Here is a 23,145-nt window from a genome sequence, read left to right on the forward strand (position 1 = left end):
CAGTATAAATGCTTAGAACTGGGTGAAACTGTTTTTTTTTTTTTTTTTTTTTTTTTTTTTTTTAAGAAGGATGGTTTTTATCAGCTCATGCAAGGAGGGAGTTAGAGAGAAAGAGGGAGAGGGGGAGAGAGGGTGACAGGGAGAGACAGAGAGAGAGAGAGACAGAGAGAGAAGCTCGGTCCTTCCCCCAGCAGCCTAGGCCTATAGCAGCATACCTAAAGAGTAGAGGACTTTTTAACTGTACGCTCTGTCATACAGGAAAGTTTTAAGCCTGGTCTTGAAAGTTACTAAAGAGTCCGCCCCCCAGACCGATGCTGGGAGTTGGTTCCATAGAAGAGGAGCCTGATAACTGAACGATCTGCCTCCAGATTTACTCTTGGAGACTCTAGGAACCACAAGTAAACTTCCATCTAGAGAGCGGAGTGGCCTGCTAGGAGAGTAAGGAACTATGAGCTCTCTGAGATACGATGGAGCTTGGCCATTAAGAGCTTTATACGTTAAAAGAAGGATTTTGAATTCTAATCTATATTTTACTGGCAGCCAATGAAGAGCAGCTAACACAGGAGAGATGTGATCTCTTTTCCTAGTTCCTGTTAATATTCGTGCAGCAGCGTTCTGAATTAACTGAAGGCCTTTTAGAGATTTGTTTGGACATCCAGATAGTAATGAGTTACAGTAGTCCAGCCTAGAAGTTACAAATGCATGGACTAGTTTTTCTGCATCATCCTGAGAAAGGATGTTTCTGATTTTCCTAATGTTTCTCAAGTGGAAGAAAGCTGCCCGACTAACTTGTTTTATGTGAGGGACAAAGGACATGTCCTGGTCAAAAATTACTCCAAGGTTTCTTACAGTGGAGCTGGAAGCCAAAGTGATGCCGTCCAAACTGATGAGATGATTAGATAGTATTTTTCTGAGGTGCTTAGGCCGAGTACAATAACTTCTGTTTTGTCAGAGTTGAGAAGTAAAAAATTTCCAGTCATCCAGACTTTTATGTCTTCAAGACATGCCTGCAGTCTGACTATCTGACTGACTTCATTTGGCTTCATTGATAGGTACAGCTGAGTATCGTCTGCGTAGCAGTGGAAATTGATGCTGTGTTTCCTGATAATGTTGCCTAGAGGAAGCAGATAAAGCGTAAAGAGGATTGGTCCAAGTACCGAACCCTGCGGGACTCCATGACTGACTACAGTACATGAGGAGGAGCTGTTGTTTACATGAACAAACTGATGTCTATCTGATAAGTAGGATTTGAACCACTTTAGTGCAGTTCCTTTAATTCCAATTTCATGTTCCAGTCTCTGTAGTAAAATATTATGATCTATGGTGTCGAATGCAGCACTAAGATTTAGAAGGAGAAGTATGGAGGCTGATCCATTGTCTGAGGCCATTAGAATGTCCTTCTACAGGTGTTCTGTATAGAGTATCTTCACCCACAACATCTTGGTGTGGTCCAGGAGCAGCTCAGGCTGACAAGAAGGCTCTGGAAGAGTCAGGAAGTGAGCATAGAGCATCATAGGAGTACAGCTGTCCTCTCTGTTGGACATCTACATCACCAGATGTCTGCGCAGGGCTACAGGCACCAGGCACAGCCTGTTCTCACTGCTGTCATCAGGGAAGAGGTACAGGTCCATCCAGGCCCGCACATCCAGATTCATTAACACCTACCCATGTGCAATAAGAGTACTGAACACACAGTACTTTTCAGTATGCTGTAAGTGTTCAGTCAATGTCCACAGTGCAATATATTTATTTCCACCGTTGTCCGCAGTCATGCTAATTCTCAACTGTACATATATTCTTACTGGTTCCTTTTGTAAATATATTTATACATTTTATGTTTTACTGTACTTTATTTTTATTTTTCTTATTTTATAATTGTGTTTTTGCACCACAGAGTTGTCTTTTAAGTTTTGTTGTATATTGTGTATGATGACAATAAAATAATTCTATTCTATTCTATTGTATTAAGTGCCTGAATTGTTAGAGGTGCTCTTTGGAGGGAGAGAGTTTTTCCAGACCAGAATGTCATTTTCTGATGATATTCTCTATGAGATTCTCAGCTGAGGGAATACGTTACATATGCAATCTTACATACGGTTGTATGTAAGTAATGCAACCAAATGAAACCATGCACTTACAGTAACGCAGCCATCAAGGCGCAGTTTTTCACTTGACAAAAAAAAACAAACAAACACCAATCACAGGATATGTTTTATTATGTAAGTTCTGCCTTTTGTGGGGAAAGGAAAAGTCTTAAGTGTACAATGTCAATCATGCTTAACAGAACATTTTAAAGTAGCATTTACTGCAGTACTTTTTTTTTCATACTCCACTTGCTCAAGCTCACCTTTTACTTTATTGATTTTCAGCTTGTTTCTGACTATCCAGCTTTATAAAGGGCCCTCATATTGTCTGCTCTACCATGTATTAATTAAAATATGTTGGTGTACTGTGTTCATCATTCACTTATGTGTTCTTGATAAGGATTACTTAAAAAACAGTAGACATAGGACTGCTAGAAATGATAAAGCCCTTACCCCTTGTTTTTTTTTTTTGGCCTAGAGGTGGAGGGGAGGGGAGGGTTGCACCACAGGGGAACCCTCTGGGCCTTTGAGGTATTCAGTGAAGGCCTAAGAAAAATGATTGAAGGAATTTTTGTACTACTATCTATCTCTCTCTATATATATATATATATATATATATTAGTCTTAGGAAACAACGGGTTAATATAATAGAATGGTATCTGGGTAGGCTGTTAAATCAGTTATTCCTCCTGTCGGACCTTCGGTGGCTGAAACGAAGGCCCGTGTAATTCAAGTCAATGTGAATTTGAGTTTGACAGCTGTCTTAGCCAATCATATTTCATTGAGTTGTGGGCGGGACCATAACACGACATCCTCCGGGTAATCGTGAGTGCAGATGAGAACATCTATAAATACGGAGTCCCTAAAGTCTCATAAGGTGCTATTTTTTTATCACAAGGTAAAAAAAACTTTTTGGATTATAGGGGCTCCGTCGAATGAATTTAAATTAGTATGTACGTATTTGTGTGTGTGTGATTAGAATGATTTATTTGTAACGTTTGTACTCCACTTCGCCTTTGTGAACACGCAAACCTTGTTTCTATGTTGAACGTTAAAAGTTTAATGAAGAAGAAACTCCTCCGGGAAGTTTCATTGCTGTTGGAAACATCCTCAGAAAAAAACATGACAACCTCCACCCCACCCTTTACAAAATAAAAGCCTAAAAAAGTCTCTCAAACATATTTTAATTTTTTTGCTTGTACTTGTGGTGTTTTTTTAAGCCACTGTCGCCGAGAAATGATCCTAAACACGAGATCATGCGTGATGTTTAATTTGTATTTTAATTTAGCTGCATTGCAACAACGGTTATCTTACACATCGCCTCACATCAATTTTTTTGCAGTCCCTACATTTAGATGTTTTCCAAGGAAATCGCTTCTCTGCTATTCACTTTTAATTTTTCTTATTTATTAATTTAATTTAATTTGTTTAGCTGTTTTTCCCGGAAGTGGCTCTGTTATTGCCGTCTGCTCACCGTGGATGTTGTCTTTCTTCCTCTGTAGGCAGCACGTGGACAGGGACACGCGGACCGTCCGGATCATGGCGTCTCTACAGAGACTGTTCCGTTTAATGGTGTAAGTGTCGACATGGCCAAGATGGAGTCCTGAAGTGGAGAGCCTGTCGCCAGCCGTACAGCAGCAGACATGGGTCTGTTGTCGCCGGCTAACAGCGCGGAGCTGTAGCTTAACTTCAGCTGAGCAGCAGGACACGTCCGGACTTGTCCCAGACCAAGGACAGGAGGCCCGCACTCGGGACATTTGCCAAACTAACATCCATCTTTTACAAAACGAACACAATGGATTACGAGTTCCCGCAGCAGCTTTTCCCAACCTTTTACAACTGCGGTCCTCCAGACTCCGTCCCGACGGGCTATGGCGGGGGAAGCTGGGGCAGCTACGGCCGGGTCAGACCTCAGGTGTGTCTAACTAACTACTACATGAGCACACAGTAAGGAAATTCTCACTAGCTGGGCCATCAGACATCAGGCAACACAATTGTGCCCTATGAAAACATACGCACAAATTGTGTCATTGGCCATCAGGCCGAATGTCAATAACAGCGTCAAATTTTAAGTAAAAATGTTCGAGATGAGCCAAAATATTAGCAAGTCTGAGGGATGAGGACTCACTAGCTTACTCAGAGTACTAACTCATGGCATGGCATCAACGTTATTAGTGGTAGATTTTGAACATATTTATTGATTATAATAGTTCTGTTTTATTAAGTATTATATTTATTTCAAGAAGAAAGAGGCTTCCATGCCAATAACACTTGTTAAAATGTAAAGTAATGTAAAAGGACAGTTAAGACATAAGAGTGATGTCTGTTCAGTTCCATGATGTGTGAACAAGAGTCATTACAATTGAAATCAATGGATTAGTTACGCCATCAATATTGCAAATTATTTTGGTTGTTATACATTCAAATTGTGTAAGGAAGACCAAAACTGTGGACATGAGCTGTGTTTCATTGTCAGGATTATATGGCATGGAGTATATGGCATTTTAGTTGGTCTGGAACCGCAGTTTGAAAATGGTGTCTACTCTATTTTCATTGTCCAACTTTCTTATCAAGCAGTTGTTTTCCAGGGTGGCTCTGGTCCTCTCTCCAGCTGGACGTTTACACCCAGTCATGATGTTAGTGGGGAGAAATGGCGTCCCACTGAGCCAGTACCACTTCCCCTCCTGTCTCCTAAAAACTGTGAGTCCTTCTGCATTTAACGCACTTTCCATCTTTTTAGTAAATTTAGCATTCCTATTTTAAAAGTGGATATTAATGTTTTTTCCCTAGCTTACCTCTGGCCTTCAAAGCCTCCAGATCCAAAAGACTTCACCGAACATGTGAGTACAAGAGCTTAAATTGAAGAAATCTGGAGTCATTAATTAATTTTATTTGTAATTTAAATTTTGCCCACAGTCATGTAGATCATAGAAGACCGATCTTCACGTGTATAATGAACAGTGGCACAACATGGTGCATATGCTAATGGAAAGAATGTATCGTCGTCCAAGTTATTTGCATATTCATAACAGAATCCGTATGAACTTGGTTGTATGCTGCAGCATCTTTTACCCATCTTTTAATGTATAAAAACAAACTTTTTATTTAGATGCACAACTTCTTTGTGGATCACTATCAGGATGCCTTTGGGTGCATGAGTGACATTCTGGGTAAAAACTTCGACTTCAAGGAAGGAAGGAAAGAGGTGCGTGTCGCAACAACAAACTTTCTACAACAAGATATTTTATTCACAAAATTATTTGTTTGGATGTTTGTTAGACAAATACAAAATCCTACTCTGGTAGATATATTGTTTTTATTTTTATTAATCAGAGCCAATGAAAAAAAACAACAACAACAAAAAAACGTTGGACGCCACTCTTTGATGACTTAACCAAGATGGCAACTGTCCAGAGTGAAATGTCTCAGTGACTTTACACCAAATTATATAACACTTTTAATTGAACTTTTACACTGCACTGCATGTTGCCATGGCAATGTGTGCCTTGTGAACAGTTGTGCTAATTGTCTGTGAAATATTTTTTGTTTTTCTTTTCTTTTCGGTGAAAACATTGTAATTTTTTACCCTAGAAATGCAATCACTTCCACCCACCATTGATTGTCAGCTTTCAGATTTCTAACGTTAACAATCCAAAGAGAATTGAGTAGTTTTGTGAGAAGCGGTATTGAGTAATGCCAATAACATTAAGCTGGTACATGTTTGTTTTTCACTGGAGTTTTCGTTTAGTGTTGGTAGTTAAAAACAAAGTGTCACTTGGCATTGTCCCGCTGGTCCTGTCATAATGTAGGGAGTCTGCAAGCTCATCTGGTTTCAGATAAATTATGATTGGATGATCGGTCATTTGAGGAGGGACTAGACTGTCACCCTGCTTTCAGCTTTTGTCATCATTTTGACACTGAATTTGGAAAAAAAGACATGAGATGGAGATTGTTTCTAAACGTAGTACAACTTCTCCGTTGTGGGATTATTTTGGTTTCAAGCCAAATCAGAGGGGAGCGCCTGCAAATCTGGAAGAGTATGTAAGAGATGTGTATTTAAAAAAAAAAAAAAAAATGCAAGCACAACCAATTTGAGACAGCAGTGAGGTCCAACTTCTAGCCAGAGAAACTCAACATGCTTGTGTTTCTGACAAATAACCTTTTTTTTTTTTTTAATCACCCACCACCCACATGTCCTTTTTTCAAGTGACTATATATTTGTATTATTATTATTATTATTATTAAACTGTTAGTTGTTTGCATTTGTCCGTATACATGTTCATATCAAAAATGCAAATCAAGAAGCGGTGATGACTATTTTGACACATAGTTTTATAAATAGTGATTACTATAAGACTTGGCTAATGAAAGAAGTATTTTAGAAATTGGACCGAAAGAGACAGTTATATTGTTAATCACAACTATTTCCGAGACAATCAACTGTGTACAACATTTGGAATTGTTACAGCTGTACTTCTGTAACACTGAGCCAGAGACAGTATTTGGTTGTTGTTGGTTTTTTTCTGTTGTCCAGATCAGTGTATGTCTTTGTTTTACAGATAGATCGGAAGGATTCAATCAAAATGTTCAAGGTGAATCAGTTCCTTAATATGCTGAACTTAAAAATGTGAGTGTACCTGACAAAGTAGCAAGAAAGAAATTTGAAACAAATTGCACAACTATTCTTGTCTGTTTGTTTTTTGTCTTCATTTTGCATCTTTCCCCAGATGTCATCGGGCGTATTCCTCCAAGACTTTGGAGATGTACAGTGTCCTCATGTCAGATGTGGTTCACTCAGTCCCTCCTGAGTTATTGGGTAGTCTGCTGCACGAGGAGCTGACTGAGCAGAGAAACCGCTTGCTGTTCTCTGAAGCAGCCACTGGCGGTGCTCTCAACTTTATCCCCTTTTCACAGAGTGGTAGTGGCTGCCTCATCTACTCTGGGAACAAGGGATTGGACTGTCTCAGTATCCTGCAAATCAGATTAAATGTGGAGATTCATGATGCCCAGCAAGCTAAATCTAGTTCTCAGATCCCTGTGTCCCACCACTAAAAATGTCAGTCAAGACAGTCAACATTTAAAAATGTATACTTACACTTGCAACAGCAGGACCAGCCCTGGAATCTGGAATGTTCAAATCTGATTCATTAAGGTTTTGCTGCTGGTCAACCTAATGTGATGCCAACCTGCTCCTATTTTTTTACTGGAGGGGACATGACAGAAAATACACAGAGATTTTCTGATGTTGAAAAATAATTGCTTATGGTGGAGGGAGAACATTAGCCTCCTTGGTTCTGGGTCTTAACATAGTACTTCAGACTTCCACAAAGTGGAGCTGCAGACCCACAGAGGAAGTTCCTTCACTCTGGACACCAGCAGCAGCGTCCCATTCAGCTTCCAACTGAAAGGCCCTGTTAGACAGATCAGCGCCACCTCAATTTTCAGCAATTGTGAGAACAAACAGCCAAATGTGTTATCAAAGTTTCTTTGTGCCCTGCCAACATTTAATGGTGTGCATGTTTTTGTTTGATGCAGCATGTGTTGCTGTGCGATCAGATTATTTGTGTGGAGTTTGGAGGGTCAGTGAGAGGAATGAACCTCGCCTGCTGGAGGTCGTCAACACCAGAGAAGTGTCGACCTGCGTCAATGTCAGGTTAGTGATCATCGGGGGGAGTCTGGTTCTGGAAACCTTCCCACTGAGGTAAAAGTGTTAAAGTAAATTGTGTGTTAGTCCTCATATTTTAGGTGAAGTTCTTGTGGCAAGTGAGAGTGGAGCAGTGAACCTGTGGACTGTTGGCAGACGGTGAGGACAGGAAGAACCTCTTCATTAATTATTATTATTATTAATTTTTTTTTATTATTATTATTAATTTTTTTTTTACAGATTCACATCTGTTAAAGTGGAGCTGACATTGAAGTGATGCTCTTCTCTGTCAGGTTGCAGGTGGTTCGAAAGGAGAGCAGCAACCTCTACTTCAACGCCAAGTCACTATGGAGATGGTGCGAATTCTCTGCCCACCCAAGGGTGATACTGTATGCAGACAGGACAGGCGTGGAGCTCACAGACATGAGGGTGAGAAAAAAGGATGTTGGCATTGGGGTATTTGTGACAGAACATTAACAGCCTTTAAGCAATCAAAAGTCAAGAAAAAAAACAATAACAGCCTTACCTGAAAATATTTGGCTGCTCTGAAAATGTTCTGAAAAACATAACCATCTGCAACACTCTTTCAGGCTGATGGAACTCACTCCAATTGTGAATTAAATAAATTTTTTTGTTGGATGTGATAAAATTTAAGTTATTAAGTTATGCATTTTGATGTGGGTTGGCGATATAGTAATAAACTCAACCACCCTTTCCATCTTTCTATCTCTTCTTCCCTCCTACCTCCAGACAAATCCCTGCACTGCTCACACACTGTTTCGTATTAGCAACACCCCTGAGTGTCGCAGGGGAGAGAGACTTATTCTGTCCAGATATCTTGGAGATGCCCACTCCTTTCACCACCTCATCACCACTCAGGTACAGTATATTCAGTTACAGTACAGTTTTAAATACACATTCATCACTTGTTCTGACTGGAAGAGGACCTCACCGCAATCAAACAAGAGGAATAAATGATCTATCCTAGGTCTTTGGCAAAAAGTAAAACATACAAAACCCAGCAACCTCAGCATACAGGGGATGCTTGGGGAAGAAAAGTAAAAGACACCACCTGCTTTGTGCTCTCCAGCCTCTATGTTTGCTCCCCCCCCCCCCCCCCCCCCCATCTCCACACAGCCTGCTCCCATATATCATTTTCTTAACTCCCTGCACAAGAGGAATTGAGGAAGGAGAGCCAATAGAGAAAACTTTGGAAAAGAGGAAACAGGCATCAAACACCCAAAAGCTATGCATAACTTTTGTGACGTCAGCAGATACTTATACGCCAGAATCAGTTGTCAAACCCCCAAACCCACAACACAGCTCCGCTCCTTCCAGTGTCTCACCTCTTAGATCAGATATCAGAGATGAGGCCAAGGCCCCACCCATTACCATCACTAGTCATTCATTCATTTATCCACCTTATACCGCCTATGGGTTTCCATGTTGCAAGGGATGCTGGAGCCAATCCCAGCTCACTTTGAGTGAGGGTGGGGTACACCTTCAACAGGTTGCTACTCCATCACAGGGCCAACACATAGAGATATAAAGAGATACAAGGAGAACATGCAAACTCCACACAGAAGGCCCCAAATATTGAACAACTTTCTCTCTTGGTTTGACAGTACTCAGCCTACATCATGGATGAGCGTTTCCCATGTGTACCAATGCTGAAGTGGGATCACGCGATGCAGTCTCCACCCCTCTTTTGTCATGTCCTCTCTGGCTCCACTTCCTCTAGCATTGAAATGGATGCAGTCGGAAGCAGCAGAAGCACTAAAGTCCTGTTGGGCTCTCACAGTTCTCAGGAAATTACCCTGCTACAGTATTCAGGTTAGTCAACTTGTGTTCTGTTTACTCCCTTTCATTTCCATTTTCAGTTTTTCTGCATCAAGTCTCACATCTGTATTACTTTCACTGTTTGATCAGGAGGCAAAACAGAGGCCTGCTTCAGTCGAGGTCCTGCTCAGGCTCTCTTCAGACCCATTGATAGTCTGAAACAACTCCCAGTCCAGATTCCTCACCGTCTGGATGCTGCCAACAACAGACTGTCCTCACCAGCTGCAGGTATGGACAGACAGGGGGACGGTCTGTGTGCAGCTGTTCCTCTATATGAGGATTGGTTTGGACTTTCAGAGCCAGTAATATTCAACTTTTAAAATGTAGTGGGCTTAACAAATCTGAGGACCTTCAGATACAGTGGCATGAAAATGCCATAGCTTACAATTTTATGTATTTATTAGAGACATTTTAACCAATCATTCTAATTAAACCCTCAAATCAAATCAGATTTATTTGTATAGCGCCAAATCATAACAAAGTTACATCAAGGCACTTTACATATAGAGCAGGTCTAGACCAAACTCTTTCTAAATTTATTTAAAGAGACCCAATTTAGAGAAAACACAAGAAACTTGTGCGACAAAAAATGGACCAGACTCAGTGATCACCTTCCTAGCAACAAACTTTCACCCTGCTCTATGTTCCCTACAGATAATATCCAGCTAGGCCAGTGAGCGGTGATAGCTATCATGTCTTTGGGGTCATCAGGTGGGAACCTCCTTTCACCGGTGTTTCGTCTAGTTAGGCCCACAACACCTCCGGAAGGCTAAACCGTGAGCACTGGCATCCCAGAGTCACCCCCTAATGCCAGCCATCACCACTCCTCACACAAAGACAACCATCTCAAACAGCACGACTATCACCTACTCTGACCTCTCACCAACTGCACCAGTGAAAGCGGGGTGGGGATACAGACCCTGGTTCGGGTAGGGGAGAGAAATAGAAGAGGTGGAGAGAAAAGTAGGGATGGGATACAGACCCTGGTCCGGGTAGGGGGCATGAAAATATAGAGGGTGCGGGAGGTGGAGGCAATACAAGCTGTATTAGTAGATTCAGCAATTTAACTCGCCTAAACAGTCCTATACTCAAACAACACCAACACTCCAACACAGGCCAGCTCACCTGTACTAACCGCATGGTGTCAAAGCGGCACAAACACAAAAGGAACTATCTCAAGCAGCACCACTGTCAACTACTCTAACCTCTCACCAATTGCACCAGTGAAAGCGGGGTGGGGATACAGACCCTGGTTCGGGTAGGGGGGAGAAATACAGGAGAGAGAAAAGTAGGGATGGGATACAGACCCTGGTTCGGGTAGATCCCCCAATGAGCAAGCACTTGGCAACAGTGGCAAGGAAAAACTTAAAGAGGCAGAAACCTTGAGCAGAACCAGGCTCAGGGGGGGCGGCCATCTGCCTCGACCGGTTGGGAGGGGGAGAGAGAGAGAGAGAGAGAGAGAGGGAGAGAGGGAGGGAGGGAGGGAGGGAGGGAGGGAGGGGGAGAGAGAGAGAGAGAGGGAGGGGGAGAGAGGGAGGGGGAGAGAGGGAGGGGGAGAGGGAGGGGGAGAGGGAGGGGGAGAGGGAGGGGGAGAGAGAGAGAGAGGGAGAGAGAGGGAGAGAGAGGGAGAGGGAGGGAGAGGGAGAGAGGGAGAGAGAGAGAAAAGGAGCCACAAGTAAACCTCCATCTAGAGAGCCGAGTGGCCTGCTAGGACAGTAAGGAACTATGAGCTCTATGAGCTAGATATGATGGAGCTTGGCCATTAAGAGCTTTATATGGTAAAAGAAGGATTTTGAATTCTACTCTATATTTTACTGGCAGACAATGAAGAGCAGCTAACACAGGAGAGATATGATCTCTTTTCCTAGTTCCTGTTAATATTCGTGCAGCACCGTTCTGAATTAACTGAAGGCCTTTTAGAGATTTGTTTGGACATCCAGATAGTAATGAGTTACAGTAGTCCAGCCTAGAAGTTACAAATGCATGCACTAGTTTTTCTGCATCATCCTGAGAAAGGATGTTTCTGATTTTCCTAATGTTTCTCAGGTGGAAGAAAGCTGCCCGACTAACTTGTTGTATGTGAGGGACAAAGGACATGTCCTGGTCAAAAAGGTTTCTTACAGTGGAGCTGGAAGCCAAAGTAACGCCATCCAGACTGATGAGATGATTAGATAGTATTTTTCTGAGGTGCTTAGGACCGAGTATGCTGTGTTTCCTGATAATGTTGCCTAGAGGAAGCAGATAAAGCGTAAAGAGGATTGGTCCAAGTACCGAACCCTGCGGGACTCCATGACTGACTACAGTACATGAGGAGGAGCTGTTGTTAACATGAACAAACTGATGTCTATCTGATAAGTAGGATTTGAACCACCTTAGTGCAGTTCCTTTAATTCCAATTTCATGTTCCAGTCTCTGTAGCAAAATATTATGATCTATGGTGTCGAATGCAGCACTAAGATCTAGAAGGAGAAGTGTGGAGGCTGATCCATTGTCTGAGGCCATTAGAATGTCATTGGAGACTTTAACCAGCGCTGTTTCTGTGCTATGATGGGCACTAAATCCTGACTGAAACTCTTCAAACAAACTGTTCCCATCCAGATGCTTGTGTAGTTGTTTTGCTACAGCTTTCTCAATGATTTTAGAAATAAATGGGAGGTTCGATATGGGTCTATAGTTTGCCAAAACATCTGGATCAAGATTAGGCTTTTTAAGCTGGGGTTTGATGACCACAGTCTTAAGTGCCTGAGGTACATATCCCAGAAATAAAGTCAGATTAATCAAATCTAGAATGAATGGCTCAATTAAATAAAAGATCTCTTTAAAGAGGCTAGTTGGTACTGGGTCTAATAGACAGGTTGACGGTCTGGATGATGAAACTATAGAAGCTAGCTCTAAAAGATTCAGAGGTGAGAATGATTTCAGATGGCGTCGCAGCTGATTCAGGAGTTGCTGTGTTCAGTAGGGGATTTTTATCTAACGTAGGCAAGAGCTGATAAATTCTTTCTCTGATCGTGAGAATTTTATCTGTAAAAAAGTTAATAAAATCATCACTTCTTAGAGCTAAGGGGATCACTGGTTCAACTGAGCTATGGCTCTCTGTCAGCCTGGCTACAGTGCTGAAGAGGAACCTGGGGTTGTTCTTGTTTCCATCTATGAGTGCTGAGTAATATGAACTTCTAGCACTGCGGAGAGCTTTTTTATATGTTTTTAGGCTATCTTTCCAGGCTCTGTGAGACTCTTCTGACTTACTGGAACACCAGTTTCTTTCTAATTTCCTTGATGTCTGCTTTAAGGCACGGATTTGGTAATTATACCAGGCAGCCAGCCTCCTCAGTTTAAATACTTTCTTTTTGAGAGGGGCGGCATTGTTGAGATTTGAACACAGTGTGGCCATAGTGATAGTCACAAGGTCATCAACCTGCGTATGGGAGAAATCCTCATTTGAATTTAGATATGGCATTGTTAGGAATGATGACCGAATGTTCTCTTTAATTTTAGCTGAATTTATTCCTCAATGCTGTGGAGCCCATTAAAGTAAACTCAAATGTAATAAGGTAATGGTCAGACAGGAGAGAATTTTGGGGAAGAATTGTTAGGTTGTCAATTTCAATGCCATATATTAGAACAAGATCAATGATATGATTGTAGAAGTTAGCGGGTTCATTCACATGCTGGGAAAAGCCAATTGAGTCTAGTTGGGAAAGAAACCCAGAACTAAGGCTGTCGCTTTGTACATCAACATGTATATTGAAATCTCCCAGTATAATGATTTTATCTGTACTGAGTACTAAATCTGATATAAACTCAGAAAACTCTGATAGGAATCCTGAGTACGGACCAGGTGGACAGTATACTGTAACTAACAGAACTGATTTTTCACCTTTCCAGTCTGAGTGGGAAAGACTAAGAGTGAGGCTTTCAAAAGACCTGCAGCCAGATTTTGGTCTAGAGTTGATTAATAGGCTTGACTGAAATAATGCAGCCAACTAGTGTCCGACATCGTTTTAGCAAAAGTACACACCGATTCCACATAAATTTTCGACTTTCCGACTGGCGAAGTCGGGTGTCGTTACTGCCGACGTGAATAACAATATTAGCATATTTACACTTCACTATGGCCGCCTATGTCGCTAACTTCACGTTCCTCAGAATAGAATCACCAATCACTAGAGTCGGCTCTTCAGCGGGTGTGTCGCTGAGAGGGGAGAATCTGTTGGAAACGTGAACTGGTCGGTGGTGAACCGGGGGCTGCTGCCTACGACTATGCCTCTTGTCTCGGACAGTCACCCAGGGGGGAGGAAACTGTCTGGGCTGCCGTATGAGCTCGTCTAGGTTGGCCCGCACCGGCTACGGGGGGCTAGCTACACTAGCATAAGTTGGGCTAGCTAAAGTGCGGAGTCGGGATTCTAACTCATTAATTTTCGCCTCCATTTCTACCATCATCCTACATCTATGATAAGAGGTGCTATCATAAAAGGAGGCAGAAGAATAACTACACATTAGGCACACAGAACAGAACAGGAGAGGAGAGGAGGAGGAGAAGGAGGAACAGAGAGCTAGAGGACATTGCTAATCGGGTAGTTCGATTAGCGGAGGAGCAGAACCGGTTATAACCTTTGGAGAAAGGGGATATATTGACTTTTAAACCTAGTGTTGGTGTGAAAATAATTTTCTGTCGGATTAATCGAGTGAATTAGGAAATAATAGCAGAAGAACAGTGGAAACAACACAAGAGATGACAGAGCACAGCAGAGAGCACAACCGCCAGTGACCGGAAATGACGCAACACGCTTACCGTGTTTATTGAAGACATTGTAACCAATCATTTGGTCAAATCATTTAACCAATCATTCTTATTAAACCCTCAGATTTAATAACTGCTCAAACATTTTTAACAATAACTTCAAACAAGTAGTTGTATCATGGTCATTACAGAAATGCAGAAAAAATGTGCAAGAAGGAAACATTGCTGTTTTAAACAACAATTAGCTATAAGGCAGTTGTTATCTTAATTATCTTTTGACAAACAACCTGTGACTGGGGTTGCCAACTTGAAGAATTCAAAATAAGGAACTTTTTTTCAACCATATGCAATGTCTCTGTCTATGCACTAAAACACAGGACTGAATTTGATCAGGTTCTGGGTGGAGACAGGTGGATACACATGAACTTGATGTAACATACTATTATTTGTTAGTATATAATAGTTCAACTGTTCAGTCTACACATTGGCATTGGCATGCATTTAAGAACTTCCTTTGAACATTTAATATGTTCTTCGGTAGTATAAACTACAATTTTACTTTAACTCATTCATCTTCAACCATTTATCCAATACCAGGTTGCCAGGGGGTGCTGGTGCCAATGCCAATGCCAATCCCAGCCCACGTTGCGCGAGGGCGGGGTACACCCCGGACAAGTCTATTGCATGGCAGACACACAGAGACAAACAACCACTCTCACTCAGGCCTACAGAGAATTTAGAGTTTGGGTTAATTTAACCCAAATATGCATGCCTATGGAATGTGGGAGGAAACCCATGTGGGGAGAACATGCAAACTCCACACAGAAAGGCCCTAAGCCCAGGGATCGAACCAGCGACCTTCTTGTTGTGGGGCAATAGTGCAAACTACTATGCTGCCAAGCTGCCCTAAAATTTTACATATTCTCTGTGATAACAAAGATATTAGTGCAAAAGCCATTCAACATTCACTTGTGAAGCCTTCCAACAGTAATTTGTACTATACAGATAAGAAAACCTCCTGAACAAAGTAACAACTAATCATTTGAAATTTATGTATTACCCAAATACATACTGAACCATAAGACATGGCTCTGGAAGTCGCGTCGCAGGCGTAACATAGCAGCAGCTGATAGCTTTCTATTGATCAAAGATACAATAGAAATTAGAGGAAATTTAGTAGTGATAGTTACACAGCGCTGTTTCATTGGTCGATAAGAAGCTCATTCTACTCTGGCAGAGAGTTCATAGCAGTGGTCAGAGCTGCACAGTTTAATTGTAATAAAAACCATCCAAGATAGTCTTTTAAATGCCGTATTTTGTGGAGCATAAGGTGCAATATCAATGAACAGGTCTTTTTTCATACATAAGGCGCAAGATAAAACATATATAAAGCTAAACAAAACAGTCAAGTATGTCGAACTTTATTCAACTCATTCACAATAACTCAGAATATTGTTCAGTTGTGACAAATACAAAAAATACACGCAAATTTTAATATACAGTAATATTTTTTTGAAACACAATACATACCATTATTTAAAAAAATGGCAGAGGTCAGCGTACTACGTTCTGTTCTCTGATTGGTTTATCGCTGCCAGCAAACACCTGAAGTTAGTGTGACGTTGGAACAGCATTTTATTACAATTCGATTGTGATAGGGATTTGAAAATTGGGTTTACGTTAAAAACCTAATGTTGGCTTGATGTCTATTTATAGTGAGGTAATACTGACTAAATGTTGGATGATGGTTGGTTGCCAGCATGACATAATTAGTTATCTAACGTTGTTTGACGTTTCAACCCATATCCAACCAAGGACCAACGTTAATACAAAGTCCCTGTGTCAGCTGGGAATGCTCCAACAATCTATCAAGCAGAGCAGCTTCATTGCTTACCAAAGTCACACAAAAACATTCTGACAGATTTTTGAGTGCAGCATACCACATTAAATTGGTTCGAGGTCAGTAAGCACAACAAGGATTCATACATTAGGCACACTGCCGATTTTTTTTTTTTTTTTTTCTTTTTGAGAAAATTTAAGGATTTTTAAGTGTGCCTTACAGTATGAAAAATACGGGATGGAATATAGTGCATCCCTTAGCAGTTCAATAAGGAATGGATATTTTAGATTCCAAATATTGGATGATTCCATATTTTAAGGGACCATTGGCAACCCTAATTGTGACTTCACACCTTAAAACATCTGAAAAGTAACGGTTAGTGTTAGGTAGGTAAGGTTAACCCTATCCCTAACCAGGTTTGACCTAATTCTACCATCTAACACAACTCAGCTGACACCGGCTGGATCAATGTTTAGCTTGTTAGCTAATGAGATGCGTTATGCAAACTATCTTAAGAATTGTTGAAAGGTTTTTCATTTTGTCATCAACAGTATGAACAGTAAGTCTAAAAGTCATACCCATATGATGCCAAAGTCAGCTGACCAATTTACTGGTCATGTTTCCGCCACCACTTAACCTAGTGCCATATTACTTAGTTTCTGGTTCATGTTTTACCAATGAGGTGTTCAGTGAGTCTTCAGCCTTTAGAGAACTGTCCGAGTATTGAACTACTGTCTGAGTAAGAACCTGTTTAATGATGCTTACCCCAGGGCTATACCTCTTGTTTCAGACAGTTTACTGAGAGGCTCAGCTTTCCTGTCTGCTTAGAAAATGCAGGAAAGAGGAGGACAACATTGAAACCAAATAGTACTACTGATTCACGATTCTTTGTCATTGTACAAAACTTAGAACAAAATGTACATGACTCCAAAATGAAAAAGAAAGTGCTGTCTTTAATGAAGAAGAAAGTATTTAAAGAGGCTGAAACTACAAAAATACTGCAAGGAGCACTACTTCTATCACGTGTTATTAGTAAAGATAGTAAAGTAAATAGTGAATAGTAAAGAAGGAAGAGGAATAGATAGTCATCAGTCACAGGGCTTCAAACTTAAATACAGCTGTAACCAGCTCCGCATTACAATTTGGCTTTAGAAGCAAAAACTACAAAAAATAAGACGTATTATTAACAGATACAAAATGTTAGTGATTTAACATGCACTTGGATACATATTAATAATACCAGCAAGCAGATGTGTTTACATAAACAGCAATCTAATATCGAATGTCAATATAAATTTAAATAGACATTTCAGATGCACAACCAGGAAAGGACCAGGATAGGAAATCTAAGAGTCCTAATTGAGTTTTTGAATTAGTCTATTCTCTGTGCTCTATAAATTATTCTAAACAAATGGAGTGATGTCTGAAGGCTGTTCTACTAACACTAGTATTGAGTGATAAATAAGGTCAATAGTTTTCCAGAGAGACTCATGAAAGATATATTTGAGAAGCTCTGTCATTTCAATTTTTAAGCACAGTACAATCCCTGTGTTTAATTAAGCAGCTTGTTTTGTCAGATGACATCATGATTATAAAATCAGAACTTTGACAAGTTTTAAAATATGTGCACAATTTCTCACATTGATGATATATTAGTCACTCACTAGGTTGTCTGGTCTTGTTTATCAGGTCTTGTCTGTTTTGAGAGGAGATCAGATGGAGAGGAGTGTATATGTATCCTCCAGCTAACAGAGGCAGGAGATATTTTCTACCAGATTCTCAAGCTTGAGCACCCAGATGGCGGCACATCTCGACCTCCAGCAGCAGAAGATGAACCAGCACCTCCAGGAGCAGCCAAGAACCCTTTGAAGGAAGCCACAACATTGGGGAGGAAGGTAGAACAACTTGTACCAGATTCACAGCTGGACATTGCAGATATGTTGAGCGACGAAGGTGTGATTGGTCCGACTCAGGCTCCAGCTGCGCTGACCTTTGTGGCTGAAACACCTGAGAAGAACCAACCAGAAGAAAATACAGACTCTGATGTTTCAGATTTAGGTGGAAGAGCAAAAAAGCTGAAGCAACTATGTTTGCAGGTCATAGCCAATGATGATCCAGAAGAGAATCATGTGAGTGGCTGGGATGGAGTAGAGAAAGCTGAAAAGGTCGGTAGAAATAAAGCTGAGCTCCTCCAATCTAAATCACAAGTACAGCTAAGCGAAGCTGCTCTTCTCACCTGGAGGCGTTGGCTCCAGAAACTGATGCAAAAAACTAATGAAACAAAGCTCCGCGGATGCCGTTTGTGGCATCTCACCACCAGAACTCAAGATATTCTCCATCTGCCTAATGTTGAGGATGAGGCAGAGAAGGAGTGTGTACAGAGTTTGAGGAAAGATATGAGAACGTGCATGTCCAAACACTCGGTGCTGCTTCACAGCAATGACTCTTCCCTTCAGGGTCCAGATGTTGTACCTGTTCCAAACTGTGTGGACACAGATATGTGGAGAGATCAGCTCAGCCACCGCCTGACACTCTCCTGGCAGGGGGAGGAAGTATGGCGGGCATGGTGGGAGGACAAGCTGGGGCTCAACAAGGAGGACAAGTTGAGGGCTCTGAGGAGAAAGAGGAAAAGGGAGAAGGAGGCAAAGAGAGCTTCTGGCCGACGCCTGGAGCTGTCAGGGAGCTTCACTTCATCTGTCAGCTACCAGTCAGATCTGGATAGTTTCTCTGATTCAGTGGGCTGGTCCTCTGCGACAAGCCAGGGGGTATGGTCTGACGAAGATATTACAGGGCCGTTGTCCCAGTTGGAAGGTTTTTTAAAGGTTGGGTCACCAAGAGCCCTGACACCTTCCACTCTACAAGCTGACTCCCAAATACCTAAACCAATTGCCACACCTCAAAAAAATAAAGAGGGTGGCCAGCAGACTCACAGCAGCTCCCAGTTTCTGTCCCAGACTGTAAAACCGTTCTCTGCAGCTGTCAGTCAGAGGAGGACCAAAAAATCAGACGAACACCACCTCCGCTCTCTGTTTGCATCACAGGTAAGAGGAAGGCAGTGTGCTCTGCATCATGTCATCTGCATCTTACACTCTGAAGGACAGTTTTGTCAGAAGGTGTTGCACTGGAAGAAATGTGTTGACTGAATCAGGAGGTGAAGGTCTGATAGAACAGATACTATTCATGGGCCAACTTATATTTTTTCAAGGATATTCAGATGGTGCAGTGGGTGGGACATTGCTGCACATATTGTATCACTTAAATTCATCAGTTTAAAGAATAAATCATTTTAAAGATTGGATAAAGGCTGCACAACTGGTAATGCCTTTATCAAGCCCTAATGATGATATTCTAATGAGCTCAAATGTCTGCCATTAAAAGCAAGCCAAAGCATATTTTTTCCCAGCAGATGTGAGCTAGGCTCTAATCACAGGCAACCTATATTTAGCTCTTACTGAATGGGACAACATTACCTTTAACTCCCACATTTGAGATAGAGTCAGGAGCATCTACAACTTATAACACAAAAAATCAAGTATCAAATGTGTACAAATAAGTAACAGCAACACAAGAATAACACTGGGCACCTAATAACTGCTGTCAGATCTTTAGATTTTTTTGACAATTGCAGCATCAGCATCATGCATGTCCTTGTTTTTACAAAAAAAAAAAAACAAAACTATACAATCTGTTTCTTAACTGGTCTGATGGGCCAGTTGTGCAAATATCAAAAAGCTCAGTGATGATAATCCTTCTGACATACACCAATTACTGACTCCATTTGACCTGCATTCTCTGATAAAATTACATATCAAGCACTGTTAATATTACAGTAAAGCCGCTTGATTAGCCACGCCTGCTCTTTTTATACACCCACCAGATCAGCTAACAGGCCGCTCTGACAGGTTTAGTTTCTACGAATTGGAAACTCTAGTCCTTTCATGGCCATTGAGAAGTTATAATAGAGACAATGATAATCTTATCACAGATTCTGTGGCTGTTTACAATGACGTCAGCAGGACACGGATCACAAACCCCTGATATCAGCAGGGTGAGGGTAAGATGGATGCTGTCAGAATCATGGGATCATTTGAGTCTGATAAGACTGCAAAATTTAAACTTCAGTTAATGAGTGAATCTGAGATATCCTAGTTTTTGAGAATGAGTCAGACTGTAGCTACAATTCTGCCTCTGGGATTCAGAATGCATTCTCTTCCCTTACTGCTTCCTTGACCTGTTAAAATAAAAAAAAAAATTGCTTTGTTAAAGCAACCAGGGCTGAAATGATTGCTTGAATAATTTGAGTACCTTGATTACAAAAAATTATTGAGGAATTTCCTCTGCCTCGAGGAATCGTTTAATTTTAACAGAGCATGGTATCTCGCCCGGGCAGTCAGAGTCGGCTGGTTGATGGTTCATCATTTAACCTAATAGTGATAAAAACCAGGTCCTGCACAAGTTAGGATACATCCACACTACTACATCATCATTGTAAAATGGCTTTTAATAACCCAAACGTTTCCAATCTGCCCTTTTTATGGGGTTAAAACGTAGTTGGTGGATGTATGTTAGCCTCGGTTAGCTTTAGCTCCTACAGTTAGCCTCGGTTAGCTTTAGCTCCTACAGTTAGCCTTGGTTAGCTTCAGCTCCTACAGTTAGCCTTACCAATTCAAACTTAATGAATATGCATAGCTTTATTAAATGTAACATTTCAACCCTCATGTCACAAAATAGTATCGGTCTAACTGCTTATTATTTATCTTCCTTTTTGTCAGGAATATCCACTCACACAATAATGAGAAATTACAGATCTTTGTAACTCTTTTTGTAAGTGAATGGATCCAAGTAGTGTTCCACCATAAACCAGTCTTCAAGGCTCATTTTTCTGTTCTGCAGCTTCTAAAATCGTAGATCAGAGTTCTTTACCCTGTTATTAGATCACCCTACCACACAGCAGCTTTGGGGCATTTCTTTGTGTTTGCTGGCACACACAGAGTGACAAAAGACACCTTCACACAATACAGAGTCAATGGAGAGATCGGGGTGGGCGGGGCTTAGATGTGCTCTGTCTCTGTGGAGGAAAGATGTGACGACAACTAAAGCGATGATAAAGATAAATGTTGATTGCCTAAAAAAGGAAACCAATTGGTCATTCTTCAGTGAAATGCCTTATTTTGTCGTGTATATTTATAATTGCTCTTTAACTAAACAAAAATATCTGATTACTTAATTACCGTATTTTTCGCACTATAAGGTGCACTTAAAATCCTTTTAGACTAATGACTAATGAACTTAAAACGGTGGTGGTAGGTTTTTAAAACAGCCATGTCACAATTTCTCTCCCTCCAGCCTGGAGGCATCAGGGTGTCTGGTTTGTCTGTATGTCCATCCTTTTGTTCTGGATGTGTGATGTCTCAGTAAGACTTTGAGGATGCGTCTTCAGATTTAGAACAAACATTCACTTGTAAGGTCGAGCTGATGCACTTTAGGTAGTATAAGGTCAAAGGTTGAAACATATCAACTTTAACTCAAGACTTCAAACATAATGTTATGAGTCTGGATAGACAGGACATAATCCAAAACTAGTGTTGTGTAGTGTTGGCAGTGGAATACAGCCATGAGGTGGTGACCTGGTTTCACAGTCTCATTTGAATAAATATTACTTACCTTTATGCTCAATCATTTCTGGTATATTCGCAGGATGAACCCTGGCAACACACCATTTCCTCCCTGGAGGAGAGTGATGCACCTCCTCCAACGCCATCATCCTCTCAGCGCTACAGTTTTCAGTCCGCTCCTCAGCAGAGCCAAAGGATGGATCTGTCCCAGGATTGCTCCATCTGGTCAGGACTCTCGCAGTCCGTTCCCCTGTCCCAGGGTTCACAGGGTCGGCTGGGGTTGTCCCAGGTATCCCATGGGTCTCAACTCAAGAGGAAGAAGTCTCGCATGGGATTTTGATCTAACGTTAGGTCTCTCCATCACTCAGAGGAGGAGTGCATGGTCTGGAGTTTCTGTTCTGTCAGTCAAGGAGAAGGTTCTCCCTGATTTCTGGCATGGGCTTGGATCTATATTGGTATTTTTTACTGATAAGATAAAAGACACAATACGAAGTGGATCCGAACAAAGAGTAACAAGTTACTTGATAAGGGAGTCTCAGTGATCGCTGAAGAAGACTGACTGGAGACTAGTTTGGTACGACTTAGTGGAATTTCTCACTTTTTATGTGTTTTACAGGTGTGTGCGCGTGCGCACGCACATAGCTGCGTTGTTGTCACATGATTGTATGTTTCAACTTTGAAGTTTCACGTTTACTGGTTCAGTCATTTCAGTGGATGTGATTCTGTTCAGACCTTCCTCTGGACTCTGGGTCAGACAGTATTAGCTGGACCGATGCAATAACTGAGGCCTCAAATGTTGATCAATGATGAAAAATGATAAATATGATCAGAAGTCAACAAGCCAGAGAAAAGCATCTTGTGTGTTTGTGGGTGCATGCATGTGCTTCAAGGCAGTGGAATATTTGTCTGTTGGTGGACTTAGGTCAGTACTGTTTGTCAGCTATCACTGCAGTTTGTTTTTGCCAAGTAAACTGTGTTTGAAAACTCGTGAAAAACTTTATTGAAAATATCAATGCCTTCATTTTATTTATTTTTTTTTTATTGAGAGTTTGCCATGACACTTCAACATGATGATGATTGTTGGTTACACAACAAGGTATTAAGGCCAATGTGGAGAAAACCAGATGTAGGGAATAAGAGTTGAATTTGATTGATTCATAATAGCTGCTACAGGATAATGTACTTTCACAATTAGAGATTAAGATTTTCAAATAGTGATTAGTCCCACACAACTTTTTACATTTATTTCTCAAGATATTAATTCTAATCTGAAAAAAATTATTCTAGCCTCAACCTTAATGGTGGCTGAAACAGATGTCATGGAAGAAAAACACAAACGATAGATTAAAAATAACGTTTTTATAAGATTTTTTTTTTTT

The 23,145-nt window shown here is 41.1% G+C and overlaps 1 protein-coding gene across 4 annotated transcripts; it reads left to right on the forward strand.

Moving 5' to 3' along the window:
- The first annotated feature begins 2,966 nt into the window (after positions 1 to 2,966).
- On the forward strand, positions 2,967 to 23,124 carry taf1c (TATA-box binding protein associated factor, RNA polymerase I subunit C). 4 transcript variants are annotated; one of them, XM_029515429.1, is made up of 16 exons: positions 2,967 to 2,982; positions 3,587 to 3,999; positions 4,673 to 4,784; positions 4,875 to 4,924; positions 5,194 to 5,289; positions 6,644 to 6,711; positions 6,812 to 7,050; positions 7,403 to 7,534; positions 7,620 to 7,737; positions 7,816 to 7,887; positions 8,022 to 8,157; positions 8,479 to 8,607; positions 9,354 to 9,561; positions 9,658 to 9,795; positions 17,841 to 19,192; positions 21,849 to 23,124. In XM_029515429.1, the coding sequence occupies exons 2-16, from the start codon at positions 3,880 to 3,882 to the stop codon at positions 22,104 to 22,106; spliced, it is 3,228 nt and encodes a 1,075-aa protein (XP_029371289.1). In that variant the 5' UTR covers positions 2,967 to 2,982; positions 3,587 to 3,879; the 3' UTR covers positions 22,107 to 23,124. The 4 variants fall into 4 exon arrangements, with proteins under 4 accessions (XP_029371289.1, XP_029371290.1, XP_029371288.1 ...); XM_029515430.1 differs by lacking the exon at positions 2,967 to 2,982 and having other exon boundaries at positions 3,541 to 3,999; positions 5,194 to 5,293; positions 6,648 to 6,711; XM_029515428.1 differs by lacking the exon at positions 2,967 to 2,982 and having other exon boundaries at positions 3,541 to 3,999.
- Positions 23,125 to 23,145: the final 21 nt, after the last annotated feature.

This window comes from Echeneis naucrates, chromosome 12, assembly GCF_900963305.1.
Source record: "Echeneis naucrates chromosome 12, fEcheNa1.1, whole genome shotgun sequence".
NCBI classification, from domain to species: domain Eukaryota; kingdom Metazoa; phylum Chordata; class Actinopteri; order Carangiformes; family Echeneidae; genus Echeneis; species Echeneis naucrates.

Coding starts and splice junctions, on each gene's coding strand:
- taf1c (XM_029515429.1), top strand. CDS start 3,880: ATGGATTACGAGTTCCCGCAGCAGCTTTTCCCAACCTTTTACAACTGC. Junction 4,785..4,874: donor CCTCCTGTCTCCTAAAAACT/GTGAGTCCTTCT, acceptor TTTTTTCCCTAG/CTTACCTCTGGCCTTCAAAG. Junction 4,925..5,193: donor CAAAAGACTTCACCGAACAT/GTGAGTACAAGA, acceptor CTTTTTATTTAG/ATGCACAACTTCTTTGTGGA.